Source organism: Ostrea edulis, chromosome 9 (genome assembly GCF_947568905.1).
Source record: "Ostrea edulis chromosome 9, xbOstEdul1.1, whole genome shotgun sequence".
Lineage (NCBI taxonomy): Eukaryota > Metazoa > Mollusca > Bivalvia > Ostreida > Ostreidae > Ostrea > Ostrea edulis.
Window position 1 is genome coordinate 43,972,706 of NC_079172.1, and position 17,316 is coordinate 43,990,021.

The following is a 17,316-nucleotide window of genomic DNA, read 5'->3' on the forward strand; positions in this document are numbered from 1 at the left end:
AACCACGACACTATGACCTGAATTCATTGAATTTCTGCGAGTGGTCATCCCCCGTTGGCCAGAATGGATTCAAAACTGGAGTCGCAACCCGTCCCCCTTGAAAATTATCTAAACTTTACATTTGGAGGCAAAGTAAAAGAAGTCGGTGTACTTTTATTGTGTACAACATGCATTACCATAAGGTGGAGTAATGCAACGTCATAATGGCCGACTTATTTTGAACGAGGAATGAAAATTAGAAGTATCATCTATATAATGTACATTCCTTTTAAAGTAATTGCCTCGATGGGTAGCTCTGCAGGTTAATGATTTGACTACTGTTCTGTAGATCATGGGTTCGAGTCTAGCAGGGGTTTTAATCCACCCTCCACCCCCAATTACCCTCTACTTAAAATGTATTTTTAACTGAATAAGGTAAATTTGAAAGTTTTCAATTTCAAAATATTATTGTACCAATCCTCCACTTTCCACCATGTCAGATTTCTCAGGCGAGTTATTCTTCCTTCTTTTCATAAAAGCTGTATATTTTTTATGCTCTGCTACCGGTAGGCTTGTACCTGTTGATTTAATGGTGTAGCACCACAAGACACCAAAAATAAAATAGCATTCCGAGTATCTCCACCACTGTCTCTTGAGTCTTGATGCACTTTTTATTTAGTCAATAAATTGATGGGAATGGGCAGCACCCTTAGCCAATATGAGCACTCTCCCTAATGATGTACGTTTTCGCTTGTAGGCCAAAATAAAAGCATACTTTACACATTTGTTTGCTTTTCTATTCAAAATCTTGTCCTATGTATTATTCATATACAAAATGTAATACTTGAATCTACACTTCAATAGGATACATTCCATTGTTTTGACAGAGTGCAACCGTATTGTCATTTAGTTGGGAAATATTTTCAACATATCCCTTCATAAATAAGACTTTATCCTGTAGAATACAGACAGAATGACTGACTGACAGACAGACAGACCCAAAATTAATGTCCCCCAGTTTTTGGTAAAAGTTAATGACAGACAACCAGATAGCAAATAGGTCACCTGAGTGACTTGAATGACCTTGAAAATAAATAACACACCAAAGAAATCATAACATTTAAAAGATGTATTACATAAAACATACAAAGACATCACTCCATAATCAATGTAAATAACTAAATATATCATTAAATAATTTGAATATTTAATATTCTTTGCATGTCCATTATATTGTGGCAGATAGGAGGTATTGTGCTATGCTTTATGAAACAAAACAGGAATTTTCACATTATCGATGCTGGTATTTGTGACAGTACAAGGCTGTTGTCCATGTGATCCTCCTCAAGAAAAATACAGTACAAAATATCAAGGAACAGGCTGTCTCAAACTGTTGTACTTTTAGGACCAATCAGTGGTTTTGCATATTCTACAAATTCATCAATTAACACCGGCCATGCTCCTGAAAATAAATAGAACCATGTACATATTTGAACAAAGATCCAAATAAAAGCAAGCTTTTAATTATGAACAGAAAATAGTAAAATGAAATTACAAATTTTGTTTTTTCGTAATAATTTCTTCCCTACACAGGTAAAAAATACGATCAAAAGCAAGGCCTCATAAAATACTGATTCTCGGATGCATGTACACCTAAATCACGGCACAAAACAATTGTTACTGTAATTCTAATAAAATCTTGAAAATTCCTTTGCCCATTGCAGTTCTACTATGCTACATTATTCTATCTGTGGAATCCAGAATGTGTTCAGTGTGAACAATCTGATGGAATTAATGCATCAACAATCATTTCCTGTCATAGCTAAGAAGGTAGTTTGTTAAATGAGTGTACATTACCTCGTGTTGAAATATAAATGATCATTATTCAAAATAAACAAGAGGCCCATGGGCTGAGTATCACACAGAATAAAAAAATTATAAATGTTGTGTCATTGTGTGTAAATTTTTTAAACTCTAAGAACTGAATGTACTCTGGTCAGAGAGGATACTCCACTATTTTACTGTTTCCCAATTGTAAAATTATGACCTGGATTTATAATAAGGAGAGGAAGGGACAAAAATCATGTTTCAGAACTAGATGAGTCAGTTTGACACCGTATGCTGTCGCTGACATACAAGTTTAAAATATTGGAAAGTCCACGGATGTGAAATGACCGAGGTTCAGGATCACGACACACTGTCTGAGTACTGTAGATTCCTTATTTTATGCGAATACTTAATATCACCAAATGAGTCACACGTCAAATTGCAAAAACATAAATTCACAAGTGCTCTGTTGATCAAAGAGTTTTTTATATTTATTTTAGCAGTTTAAAAGCTCAAGAAATGATGTGATAATAAATTCCTCGCATATGTTTAGGAATCTAAGCCATAAGAATTAATCAATAGTTTCTTAGGCACTGCTGCATCCGTTGAAAAGGTACTACATGGAATTTTTTTCAACTTTTATTTGTTTATCTATGTAAATGAGGTAACTCTTCTGGTATAAATATTTATGTAAAACCTTTTGAAGGTTTTAATGAAATTGAAGGTCTATTTTTTATCAAAAAATTATTGAATGCATACTCATTTACGTGCAAGTGTTTAAGAATAATAGTAAGTGATGCGAAGCTTTTTTTATGAAAATTAAATCCCATTGCTTATTCTATATAAACATGAACATGAGAAAGAAAGTGTAACATATTCTACAGTCAACATAAAAAGGAAAGATAACTGCCTAAAAGCTAGGTAAAAAAAAAATAATAAAAAAAAAAAAAAAATACCCTGCCTGTCTCATCAACATTTGAAAATAAATTTTGGCCTGAGAAACTATTTATCAATAATTGTTTTTGGCCTTACAGTGCTAGCAATATTGTTGCCAAATACGAACTTCTATACATCAAATGTCTTTGCATTACTGCTAGCAACAAATATTTTGGACATGTTTTATTCACCAGTGTAATTCAGGTGGCTTACAAATACCTTCATGTTCCATCTGTTTCTAAACTAGATGTGTCCGTGTGACACAAATGCCCCTGCTGACATCCGTGTTTAAAATATTTAAAAGTCCATGGACGTAAAAATATTACTTTTAAGTGCAAATAAAAATCAAAATAGAATATAATATTGCAAGTTGTGAAAAGAATTGAATTAGACTAATTTTGTATCAAAGGGCATGGAAGCCGAAGGAGGACCTGTTTATTAAGTTTACTGTGTACTAAAACACTGTTTGGATGGGGAAAGGAATGCATTTATCTATTTCATCAATTGAGATTTTATATATATATATATACTAGAATATCATATTCATTTAAAGATACAAAAACCATATTGACCATGTTCACAATAAAATGCCATTATGTACAAATTACATTTAAAATGACGTTTCTGGCAACATTATCCTAATTGTGGCATCCAGATGCTTGAAAAAAATTATCACCATTTGTTCATTTTATTAATGTATACATGTAAAGTCTAATGAAAAAATATAATTTTGATACCGACATGTATATTTTTTAAAGTTCTATGGCAATAAACCTTATAAAAGTAGATTAGTATTAAACAAGTGAAACATAACCTGTAATTCATTATAATAAAGGTCCACAGTGACACTCTCACTTAGATCATGGTCTGAGAAATTAACAGTGGATAATTTTCATAGTCCAAGGGCAGTAACTCTCGTAAACACGAAATTGAGTTACCAGTATTTATAGCGACACATACCAAAAATCAACTCATAATCTATAAACACCGCAAATAAAGGTCTGCAAAATTATGATGGAATGAAATTACAACAAATGGAAAGGTGAGTAATAGCCATTTCATGGCGGGGGTATAAAAAAAATATAACACAACAACCAGGTATTATTTTCCTTAAGTTTAATAATTTACTTCTGAGTTCTGGTTGATGCTTGGGGATCTGTTTCATCTTTGGTCTATTGTAAATCATTTTTGATACGCCAAATTGTTGAGATGCAATACACGGTATACAACACTATGGTAGCTGCAGAACTGTAGCTCTCTGAAAAATATTTTGATGGAACAGAGAGCTACAGATCCACCTCTTAAAAACCTTCGATTTACGGCACACAAAAAGCTTATGACGAATTTTATGAATAGATACCAACAACAACAACAGGGTTCGAATTGACTGGTTACCTACCATGGCTACGTCAACAAACGAAATCATTTAAAGCTGGGAGTTTTCGGGTCGTATGGGGCTTTAATGAATATTTGAAGGTATGTTTGGACACAAGTATAGTTGGAAAATATGTGAAGAATTTTTTGATATTAAATTTATGAGACAGCAACACAAGAATACAACGATATAAGCTTTTTGTGTGCCGTAAATTGAAGGTTTTTATAAGGGGTGGATCTGTAGCTCTCTGTTCCGTCAAAATATTTTTTCAGAGAGCTACAGTTCTGCAGCTAACACTATGGCAGCTTCCAAGTAATAGCTATACAGAATGTACTTCATAAAACAAATGTACAGACTATATATTAGTACCAACATACTCTATACTAGTCTATATTAGTACCAACATACTCTATACTAGTCTATATTAGTACCACCAGCTTAAAATTGGGGTTGGTAATACTACTCATTCTTAGTAATTGTCTTTTGAATAAATTTTACATTTTTTTTTTCAAATTTCCTTTTTTATTGTATGTTCTTACCTTCTTCATCATAATTTGACATATCTTCATTAATCATATTACAAAAGTCTAATAACAGATTCCAGGTGTCCTTGGGAATTGATCTTTTGTGATGTTCCTAGAAAAAATAAATACACAATTTTTAAATGTTGTTCAATTTCACTGTGATTAAATTGATCCTGTTTGTGTTCTAGAATTAAACTTTTAATCAAGATAATTTACCGTACTTTGTTTAACAGTTACCCAAGAAAAAGCGATGTGCTGTGAAGGCTATTATAAAGTATGCACAGTCCTTGGCCATGTTTGTTTGCTTTTTATTCATTTCAGACAGGTACATAAAGTGTCTTTATATGCATTTTTGAAACATTACCTGCAAAAAGTCACTCCATAATTTTAAAAATTTGAATCTGCCTGCAAGAACTATATTCCAATATGCTATTGCCATATCAAGGTCTGTAAAAGAAAGGGTTAAGACTGTGATCATCGTAGAAATAAAATCAGATGTTGACTACATATTTCATATTGCAAATTCTGAATACATTTTTCTCATACTTCACTATAATAGAGACAGTCTGAAAAATAATTTGATCACTTGCTATCTTGAAATACAACAATTTAGTCTACATTATAAAAATAACCAATTTCACACAATGCTATACCTGGACATGTATGAGTTTATATTCAGAGACAATTTACCCTAACAATATGCATGCACTTCTTAAAGAATTACATAAATCATTATTTTATTAACTAATATCTAACCTCATTTCTACAGTTCTAATCCTTAAATTCGGAGTTTCTGGGTACTTCATAATCAAAAACTGTCTTTATACGTACAATTCATTTTTAGAATATAAATTGTACTTCCAATAACTGTTTTTTCCCTCGTAACTACCATATACACGATTCTAATTTATGTGACCTTGGTCATTTGTAATGATCTTGATGGAGGGTCAGGACTTAAAAATCGGCTAAGTTCTGGATGAGATGCACCATCCGTTTTATGCAACCTGGGTGTCACACACGCGACATCATATGTTTTTGCAAAAATTTTAATTAAACTATGTGCATAACAGAAGTGTATCTTCTGTAGGAATTTTATTAACAGGGTGCAATAAAAAATATAAACTTTTTAAAACTGAAAAATCTTACATGTTAAATAAATATCTAAATATGTTGCCAAGGGCAATAACTCATATGCTGGCATTTTTTCTATTGTATGCCGACATCCCTGAAATTGATATATATAGTATTTATAAAGTGGCTTTTTTTTTTAAACTATCAAAATTTTGTCACTTCAGATTATAATATCTCAAAACAAGCATATAAATTGATAGATTACCAATTCTTATCTGTACAGAAGGATTTTGAAAATTATAAAAAATTACTTTATAGAATACAATGTTTATATAAAAATGATTTTTGTTAAAATCATATATCATACAATTCTGTTAAGTTTTTATACCTGAAGAGAATTTTTATTTTACCTGTGAAGGAGAAATATTCATTTGTTGTCAAAGGGGGGAAGTTACCCTATAATGGTAGTTAAAAGAACCTAGATGGATTCCTGTAACCCCAACCTGATCTTTATTTGCAGGGGTATAATTATTGTAATCATGGTATACTTAAAAATTTTCAATTTTGAAAAATTATGAGATCATAAACTGTAACACTTCACACCAGCATACTGCTAAGTTTATGAAACGCATTAGCACTTCATGAAAAGCATACTGGCATGAAATGTTGCAGCTCAGACTCATTTATTTTCATTAAAAAAAAACCTTATTTCTTGTACATTTACTACTATTTACATCCTACTTTCATTTCTGTCAGATTTTCATCAATGAAATACTAGTAGACATACTATATTCTTTACAACTGCATTGCGTTCATGAGAAAATGCCTATCATTACAAATTTGTAAAGACTTTACAGGCATATGGACATACATAACAAGGACGAGTCACTTGTTCCTGTACAATCTTGATGTTACATGATGGTATCAACCTTACACATGTACATAATGCACGCAAAAATGAAATTTCCAATGCATCCGCTTACCTAACCCTTTTTGTCCTGGATTTTTCGCATAATTAAACGTGAATTGATAAAAGTCTTTAAACCTGCTGGAATCCCTGATTTCCTGTTCTAGCACTGGACATTTACTTTTTAGTTTTTCTACTGAATCACAGCTGAAACACAGATCAAGTACAATTCTATAGACATAATTCATAAATGCTATTCAAATTTCTTACTGATAATTGATACCACCTAAATCTGTTACCTTTATAATACAAGTATTTCATGACTTGATTGCTTCATAATCTGATCAGCATAGTTGCCAACTCACCTGATTCATCGGGTTACACCCGATTTTTTTCGATCCGTAACCCGATTATTTTTCATGACCTGGTGGGTCATCCTTTTCACACGGTTTTTTTCTAATCAACCCGAAAATCTCCTGATTTGGTTTGTAAATTATTTCACACATTTCATTTCCAGTTATCACCCCAAGCTTGGATCTACATAAACAATGCTGATGAACAAAGGCTGTGTATCGGTAAATTATAAGCGCAGGTGTTATTGCGATAATATATCCGGGACATGTTTCGACTAATCAAAGTAAGAAGTAATTATAAAATGGCTTTTGACAGAATGAGATCCTCACCAGGGCCAGCAGGAACAACACCATCAACAAAAAGAAAATCGATATTTATGTACAAATAAAAGAATCTTGAAAAAAAAAAAACTTTCACTGGATAAAATAAACTGAGAGACGATAGTGTAAGGCTAATAGTATTTTATATTTAAACTGCCCTTGTTTATTAGATTTGGCGATATAAGTTCTCCTTCAAATCATGATTAGAACAGGGACGTTTATATAGGTCCCTGATTTGAAATACTTTCAAAATTAGCTCAAACTTCCCTTGTTCTTCTAAACAGCAATGCATATTCTGAAAGGACTTGCAGTGTATGAAAAGAAAAATACACACTAATTTTTGGTCAATGCTAAACAATGAAACCTTCAATGCCCTTTTATCATGTAAATTTAATCAATAAATTTGATTCATGAAGTATTCCTGTTTTCTCATTGTAAGTTACAAGCAAGCTCTGTTACACTACAACTCCAATATCATCGCTATCATTATTCGTAGGGGAAAGTAGTCCCGGAGAATTGACACTGTAAGGAATTTGAGTTACAAGGCTTCTTTTCAATAAAATAAGTAAGTTACGTGTTATGACCAGATTTTTAACTCTCCAAAGAGCACTGGTATTAAACTGATGTACGCAACTGCAGTTACAAACATCCCAAGATGGAGGAAGAAGAAACGGGTAATTTTTTAATTTAGATTATATCTTATCCTATCAACTATTCAGTGATATTAATTAGTCAAGTTTGTGTATTTCTTTACGCTTTATCGTTCAGAATGGTAAAATATGTTTGTTTCTCCTGAATGGATGAGTTAAACTCCTGTGTAAAAACACATGTGATGTACGTAACTCATTAAAATATTTTTGGTTGATGTACGTAATTTTCCTATATGATGTACGTAATCATAGTTTTCTATATTTGAATAAAAATCAAAGAAAAAAATTAATTTGCTTTACACAAAGAAAGTTTAAGGCAGGCCTTTTTTCTTCTTATTTCATTATCAGTTTTCAAACTGTATAGTTTTATTATTCCCTCATCGAACAGAGTTCAGGATGGGATATAGAGTTATGCCCGTCCTTCCATTAGTCCGTCCGTAACACTAGTTCAATGATAGTTTTAGGATATTGATGGAAAATCAATGATATTTAGTCATTAGATGCGCATTGTACAGTAATGCAACTTCCGCCAGAATTTGGTCAGTTTGACCTACATTTTCAGCATTTTGCCTAGGGACCAACCATGTGACTTGCGGAAAGGGACTATGGTTTTTTTTTTTTTTTAATTTTGTTGCTGACAAAAAAAAAATTTTTGGTGCAGAAAAAATAGAAAAAAAATTATCTGAAGCAAAGTTTTGCATTAATAGTAGTCCCAGATAAAAGTAATGCAAAATTAAACTGGAAAAAATTGTCGCGAAGTGTAAATTAATAAAAAAAAAAATTGTCGTTCACTGAGTGTGGAAAAAATTCTGTCGTAACACACCCCCCCTTCCCCCAACCAACCAACCAAGTTAAATGACCAGTCCCTTATCCTTTTGTTATAAAAACATGGTCGATGCTGTACTTGCTCATACATTAACGAGTTTGGTTACCGTTGAAGAATATTGGTGGCATACTTTAATTGAAGTTTATCTGTGAATGTGCCATTTTTTGATTGATTGCTTTTTAACTTATAGCATTATAGGTACTATGTCATAGATATGAAAGAACATTCCTAAATCTTCTTAAAAGAGCTTAAATTGAAAGTTTGATTTGATGGCATGTTGGTAGCATTATTTAACATGTGATTTTTATTGATGAAGGCATTCTATCGGGCTTTTTGAATGAACAAATGAATAAAAGTTTAATGGAGATCTTTTGAGTTATGTACATCTTTTATGTGCAAATCAGAAAGTTACGTACATCATATTGTGAAAGTTACGTACATCAATCTACGTATTTCAAATACTGATTGCAGCAAATTCGGGACAGTATCATGAAGACTTTGGGTACAGTTGTGAACTATTGATATAAATAGACATCCTCTTTTGTGAAGTGTATTTCACTTTGCTTTCTAAAAGACAAAAACATCGCTATTCTAATTTACCTGTTTCTTCTTCCAACATCTTGGGATGTACGTAACTGCAGTTACGTACATCAGTTTAATACCAGTGAAAGAGGGTCATGACCAGATTTTTGCATGTTGGAGGTTGGCAAGTATGCTGATCAGAAAGATCTCAAAGTATTCAAACCATTCTTCAACTTACAACCAAAGGACAACTATACCATTTCAACATAGCATGACTCTCAATATGGCTTCATCAACTAATGAATTCTTTGTGATAATCATAAAAATGAAGTTACTTTAGTTCTGCCATTCCATTGACAAATTCTTCTTTTGTGAATTCACACTGCGTCGCCGCCTTGAACTTCCATGCTATGAGCAAAACAGTTCTAGACTCAGGACTTAAATTCATATCTTCCAAAAATTTCATCACACCATCCACTGTCATCTTGTCTTCTTCATGAGGATCTACCAAGTTACAAAAAATAAACATCGGTTGAATGTATATAAGTATGGAAGCAAAATGAATTGATTGAAGGGATCACCAAGAGCTACAATTTGTTCACTTATTTGATAGAAAGCCACTACACAGTATATACACTTATTAGAAATATTTACAAGGAACTATTCACACAAACATTGAAGGAGACAACTAATTTAAAAATACATCCATTCTGTCCTTCTTACATTAATTCCCTTTAACTAAAATACACTGTTCTTCTTAATATATATATATATATATATATATATATATATATATATAATCTTACATTAATTTTTTACTTTAAATCCCTTTTAATCCCTTTTAGCATGTGTAGAATGATTATAAATATGATTAAGAAATATCGTTCAGTTTTTGTGAAAGCAGATGAGATGACACGCATGCACCTCGATCCTTTTGACACCGGAATATATTGACTGGAGCAACATGTAAGTGTTTCATGAAATACACTGGTGTGAAGAGGGCTCAAACCACATCATATCTCATACTTTCAAAAACTACAAGACATTTTCTTTTATAATTCACATTCTACTAATTTTTATTGCATTTCATATGCTACTGTTTGCCTACATTTAGATTAAGTCCAGTGTATTCATACCCAGCATCAGAATAGCCTATTTCAAAAGTTGAAAGTTTATAAGATATGTAAATAAATTCACGATTTTCCCCAAAATTTTCTTTTTCACTTTTAATGATCAAAATCTACTGTCTAATGTGTTTAAAAGAGTTCACATAAAAAATAAGGTTATACATTATCACACAAGCTCATTTTAGAGATTTTATTATTTGTTTTGTAAACAAAGATTGCGGTATGTTATTGTTTACGAAATTTTCAACAGAAATGGATATCGATCAAAGTTTATTATATCTTTCACATTTCAAGTATTTTTGGGGTAAAATGTGTCATCTAAAAGGTAAAATTTGTGACTAAGCAAAATTAAGATGCCTTATATTACAAAATCAATATTTCACTTGTTTGTACATAAAAAGACTCGAGTGTTTGTTTACATAACACAGATTCAACGCTAAAATATTGCTTTTATTCTTGCATTCAGAAGGTCAAAATTTGGCTGTCAACATTAAATGAGTTATATTTTTAATGTTTAACATCAAAAATGAAAAATATTTTTATCAAAAATCATGACCCAGTCCCTTTAATTAACCTTCAATCTCAGTTTAATAATAAAATTAAGTGGAAACACAAATATTGAGTCTTTTAATATCCATAGCGCACTAGTCAGTGGTCATCTTTACAAAAGTAATTGTAATTTAATGCATTACTTTAAGAAAATATTGTAAGCCCAATTCAACTTAATTAGTAGATTATCATCCAGGGTCACAAAAAATATGGGGTGGGTGGGAGGATTTTATTTTCTAATATTTATTTCCCGAGAAAAAAAATTTATGACAAAAGGCATCACACAAAGTGTTAATCAAGTTAACATTCAAAGAATCCTTGGTAGAAGATATAAAACCAACATTCAGTGACTTTAATCATTCACTAATATCATTGGGAAGCAAGTTTGTTTGAAATCATGATTTTTGCGAAAACAAAAAAAAAATCGGGGCGGGCCCTTTTTGAGGGGTGGGCGGGGATGATAATCTATCAATTAATTTGAATTGGCCTAATTGTCTAATACATTTTACAAAATAGTTCCCCTGACAAACTGCCTGGAGACATGATACATGTATTTCATTGATGATTGTCATGAGTACCACCAATAAATCTCCCAGCGTACCAAATAGGACCTTTCTCTTCAAACTACTCTGTTTATCACAACCACAGATGATCATGTACATGTGAATAATGCACGTATTGCATCCTGTCATATTACTGTAATCTCTTCATATGCTCAATAACACAATAATAATAGTTTATGTGTCACATAGTGTATTAAAAAAAATGTATGGCTGTTGAAAACTTCTCTACACAGGCTTGAATGAAACTGCCTGATCAAAGGGGTGGCAGGTTTCCCCGAGAAGTTTATAGAATGATTTCATGATATTTTGTCTAAGTTATCAGTTTTCAGTCTATGAAAATCAAGAAAATGACTGTACCATTTGATAATCATCATGCATACTGATGTGTTTGTTCTTTATTCACTGCTGTACTGTAGGATGCAGAACTATGTTGTTTGATATTCTACTCATTAATCATGTTCAATATCTGTTTAATATTCAATTCTGCACAGAAGTTAAAAGGGTCACTTGGACTGGTTGGTGGCATTAATTAAATTTCCAATGCTTCTGATCATGTTGATATCTTTACAAATTGTAATGATAGCCATTTCCTCATGAATGTGCTGCAGTAAAATGTATACGAATTTCGATAAAATATGGTATGTCTATTTTAACTGCTGGGACTTCTGACAGAATTCTTTACCATTTGAAGTTAAGTCCGTTGATAATAATGTAAATTTCAAATCATAAGTTAAAACACATCTTGCACAAGAAGCCTGCCAGAGGGAGAATAGGGGGTTTGTATATAGAAATTGAACCTCATTCATGTTTTATTATTCATTTTAAGTTTTTAATTGTACATTGATCTTACTCTATTCAGGCCACACTACATCATTTATTTACCAAATTATTTTATACATTGCTGTCCATGTCATCCAATTGTAATTTATTTATTGACATAGACATATTTTTAAATTTTCAAGGACCCCAATGGAAATAAGCAATAATATTTTTGCTGTAATGGGTTATCCTAGGTAGACTGTGATATAAGTACATAATGCAGCAGTGATACTATCTTGTATGTGATGACAATACTGTGATAAAATGACTGTGATAACATCTGGTATGCTAAGTTTTATACAACTGACATTTGTATTTATTTATTTATATTTTGATGTTTTATACAAAAATGATTGTTCTGCCTGAATAAAACTACTACTACTTCTACTATTACTACAGAAATGAAAGTAGAATGTAAATTGATAAGAAGTAAACTTCACATTTGCTAACACACTTATTAATGAATTATGCCAGCATGAAGCATCACAGTTCATACCCTCATGAATATATTTTCAAAAATGAAATTTATTTCTTACAGAAAAAAAACACCTTGACATCACAGGTAAGCAATAGAAATTATGTACTTGCATTTTTCAAAACTCCAGTCTATAATTTTCACACCTAACCAGATGGTCATATTTCATTCCTGGCCAAGGTTAAACTGACACCCCTCTCATCAATATTGTCTGTCTTAAAGGCTGAGATTATAAGCCCCACCCAAACATTTACCCTGGTCAAAGTTAAAAGAATTGTTGCTTTTTAGTTAAGATGAAAAACATAGAATTGATTAACATAACCATCCAAGCATGACTGTTACATGTAAGTGATTGCCTCATGGGTTTTGATGACAATTAATACAGCCTTTTCCCTAGATGCTGATTATGAAATCTGATTAGTTAATCAAAATAGTTGATTAATTACAGTAAAGGCATGTAGAACAATTTTTCAAAAAGGAGGGGAGCCAGCCTAACAGGAAGTTTAGGTTTTACCACTTTAAATTCTTGACAATCAAATAAAAACTAGATGTGTTGACTAGACAAGAATGCCCCCGCCTGCAACAAAGTCCAATGTATATAGGAAATCCATCAAAGTATGGCAGTGAATGTGGTATTCAGATTGTACGATACACACATTTCGTTCAATGAAGAACACACATTTTGTACAATGAAGAACTAAACAACAATCCTTTATATGGGTTAATTTTTTTAACAGTAAAAATAAATTTTTCTACGTTAGAGGGGCACATCTCCATCAAAAGTCAACGAACCAGAACAAAACTCTAACTCTATCTGTAACTCATCAATATGTACTCCTGCATACAAAAAAATCTACGAATATCTCAAGGCATTTAAAAAAAAAGTCTGGAAAACTGGTCCTAACATTAATTTTACTACATTAAAGGGGAACGACACCATAAAAATTCAAAATACTTAAATCAAACTCAAACTCGATCTGTAACTCATCAAGATACATCTGCATACAAAAAATCAGTTCAATATATCAAATCGTTTAGAAAAAATGTGCGGAAAACTGGGTGCTGCGGAAGGACAGACAAGGGTAAAACTATATGCCCCGACCACTTTGTGGCGGGGGCATAAAAAAGGGTTTCAACAGTTGAACCAAAGCCCAAAATCCTACATCGTTGGGAGGAGTGGGATACTTCAGTATGTGGATTCAATTCATCAATTCAACTTTACATTTCCACTACTGCCATAAAAGTAGGGTGTGCAACCTGCTGGTGAGTCAAATTTAGTATGTTTCTTATTCTCATTTATCACTTGCTCAGAGTTCTTGAAAAGTGTCGGATTTTCCGATAATAATAGTAAATGTCTGACACAAATTACTTAATTGTTGTTCCTGATGGCCGATAAAAGTTCAGGACCAAAGTCCATTTTTTATTGGGAAAAATGGTGGCCATGTGACCCATAAAATTTTAAACCGATGCTAAACCTGGCAAGGCATTCAAACGTAAACGTGAGGAATCTGTCGAGGATCTACGAGGAGAAAAGAAACTTATTGTTTCAATCCGCCTGGCAAGCCGGAAGACAATGGCTTCTGTTTGATGAGGTTACTTAGGTGACACCATCTGCTCAAAATCCAAAGACCAACTACACCCAGTCCAAAGTGAAAGAAAGAGTAGAAAGAACAATTGGAAGAAGAGAAATAAGTTGAGAGGAAAAGACTGGATAGAGAGAGAGAGAGAAGTGGAGGGTGTGGGAGAGAAGTGGAGGAGAAGAGAAAAGTAGAGGTTGAAAGAGAACGAAAGGCGAGAGAGAGGTAGAGCAAGAAAAAGACTCAGTGAATTTCAAAGTGAGTAGGATTCAGAGTGAGAGCAAGATGAGAAAGCGAATGAAAGGAGAATCTATGAACAGGATGGAGAGAATTGATATGGAGATTGAATACAATTAGTTGATTATAAATAAAATTCTTAAAAACCTCAAAAGTGATGCATTTTTTTCTGGACTGACAAAATTTTAATTTGGCTGACACTATTTCTAACAGTGTCAGACCAAATGTCTGACATTTCAAAAGAAATTTCAAGAACTCTGCTTGCTTGATCAGACAACCAGGGTAAGTACTAAGTACATTAAATCTATGTAATGAAAGATAAGCAGCTATCATGACAATTTTGCTTATGACAACTGGAATGTAATGTTGAAGTCGCTGTTCATTCCAGTGGTAATTATTTGTAAAAATAAATCATAATATCATAACTTTATTAGCTGGTATGTCTTTAAGATTTTCTGACATAATTTTCAATTTGATGATTTCCAACAATTCAATCATTTTCCTATACATCGGCAATTGAGATTTACATTTTTTGTATGTATCTACTTGTATCAACATCTTTAGAAAAGATCTCGAAATCCATACCAGTCACAAGCTTACATACTAGCCTAAAGTTGTAGGTTACATACCAATCGCAAGCTTACATAGCCTAAAGTTGTAGGTTACTTTTTGTGGTAAAAGGAACAAGAAACTTTCCTTGTTTTTGTTAACTACAATTACACCGGAAATTACTATGCCTTAAAAAATTCACGCAATAGTCACTAAAATACATAATAAACACGGACATGGAAGAACTCGAAAATGCCCTAAATTCTAGTATATTTTGGCAGCAATCACAAATTCTAACATTGACGTGTTCTGAAAATTTTGAACAGTCAGTGTAGTTTAAAAAAAAGAAAATGCAAAATTCAAGATTTTTCACTTGTCGCAGCCTGACAGTCCACTACTCATTCTACTAACACTGAAACAGGTACAAATTGCTATAAATAAAAAATAGATAATAAAATACACTAATTTTCAATCAATTTGAATGATATGAGCTGTCTTACAACAATTCAAGATTCTTGATGAGACGTAATAAAGTGTAAACTCGACTTTAGTAATATGAACTTGTCAAAAATGAATTTCATTCTTTAAATAAACATTGTGGAGAAAATTCGAGCCAAGCCACAACAAAGCCAAATATTCAGACTATACCTTTATATCTTTGCCATAAACTATCGAGTTTCTTTTTGTCAACAGATGACCTGGGTTCGCTGCTGTAGCGATCTGGGTTTTGAAAGAAATTGTCGACTGCAACATCGAGTTTCCAATCGTGAGCTCCTAAGCAGTTTATTGCTGACTTCTCTCCCGTTTGAGTGAAGGCGATAAATTGCCTCACTTTGTCTTTTTGGGAACTTTTCAACTTGTGCTACAATATAAAATTATCAGGTATAACTAGAAATGTAACTATAGTTCACAAAATGGATAAAAGTTTATTTTGCCATTTCCTTACCATTTCAGATGTTACTCCATAGTCTAGGGTCATGGAGGTTTCCGCGCATGCGTTTTTTGAAAGCATGCCATTTGTGGAAGGAAAAAAAAGAACATCCTGAAAGCACATTTTTGTGGTAAATATTGATGCATTATGAATTTTCAAAAAATAAATAACTGGTAAAACAACCCTTGGCTGCCTTGATTATGTAAGAGGCAAGCGTTTATCTCACTATGATCAAGATCTATGCCATGCCTTCTGAATATATTATAATTCTGGCAGGCCCAATGCAACTTACTAAACTGAAATTTTTAGGAGTGATGGTCAAGCTAGGATTGCTATAAAGGGGTGACCTCTTGGAAATAAAGATACATTTAATGGCGTACGTACGTTAAACAGCACGCGTACGAAGACACACTTGCACAAATTCGGGGAGAGAGAGAGAGAGAGCCGATTAAGATCGTAATATTAATTATTTAGTTTTCACACTAATTTTAAGAATTTTTCAATGTTGAATATTCTTCCACGTTAGAAATATTACATATAGTGCCCAAAATTTTCCTCAAGATGTTATTTTTCATGAAGTTGAATAAAAGCTTTATTCTCGTTGGGAATTTTTCGTTCAATTTTAGGGAAGTTTTGACAATTTTTTGTTAGGGATTTGAAATTGCCAAAATAAGGTACAATATGTAGAAATTCTTATGCATGAAAATGAAATACTACGGTCTAAATTAAAATAAGAGAAGGGCCAGGATGAGGGCTACTGTACATACATGTAGTTCGTGGCAGGTCAAAGGCGGATCCAGACCGAGGGGGGGGGGGGGTCCGAACTCTCCCTCCCCCTTTTGCGGACTAAACAAATTATGCGTTATTCAATTTTAATGAGTCTTTCAGCCAAAATGATATGGGAGATAGATACTTATTCAAATTTATCAACACCAGTGTATCATTTAATTCTAGGATAACCTGAAAAAGACGACACCTAGCTGATATATATTTACGATATATTTTCGTCAGATACAAGTATCACTTAAGAATTCTTAAAAAGTATATTATAACATAACAGTTTTGTTTAAAAAGTAGGCAATTTTAAAATGAAAAAGAAGTGCCAGGAAATGCTCAGAATGGAGGATTTTGCAACATTTACCCCAGACCCCGGCCTCTTGGGAGTAACCTTTTTAAAAATCTGTTTTGGGGGTAGGTT

At 32.6% G+C, this 17,316-nt stretch overlaps 1 protein-coding gene across 1 annotated transcript; it reads right to left on the reverse strand.

The window, feature by feature from the left end:
* Window positions 1–1,093: 1,093 nt before the first annotated feature.
* LOC125658885 (DCN1-like protein 1) lies at window positions 1,094–16,296 on the reverse strand. Its single transcript, XM_048890321.2, has 7 exons — window positions 16,134–16,296; window positions 15,836–16,049; window positions 9,627–9,795; window positions 6,696–6,826; window positions 5,006–5,088; window positions 4,657–4,753; window positions 1,094–1,441 (listed from the first exon to the last, which is right to left on the reverse strand). The coding sequence occupies exons 1-7, from the start codon at window positions 16,239–16,241 to the stop codon at window positions 1,365–1,367; spliced, it is 879 nt and encodes a 292-aa protein (XP_048746278.2). The 5' UTR covers window positions 16,242–16,296; the 3' UTR covers window positions 1,094–1,364.
* Between the last annotated feature and the right edge of the window lie 1,020 nt (window positions 16,297–17,316).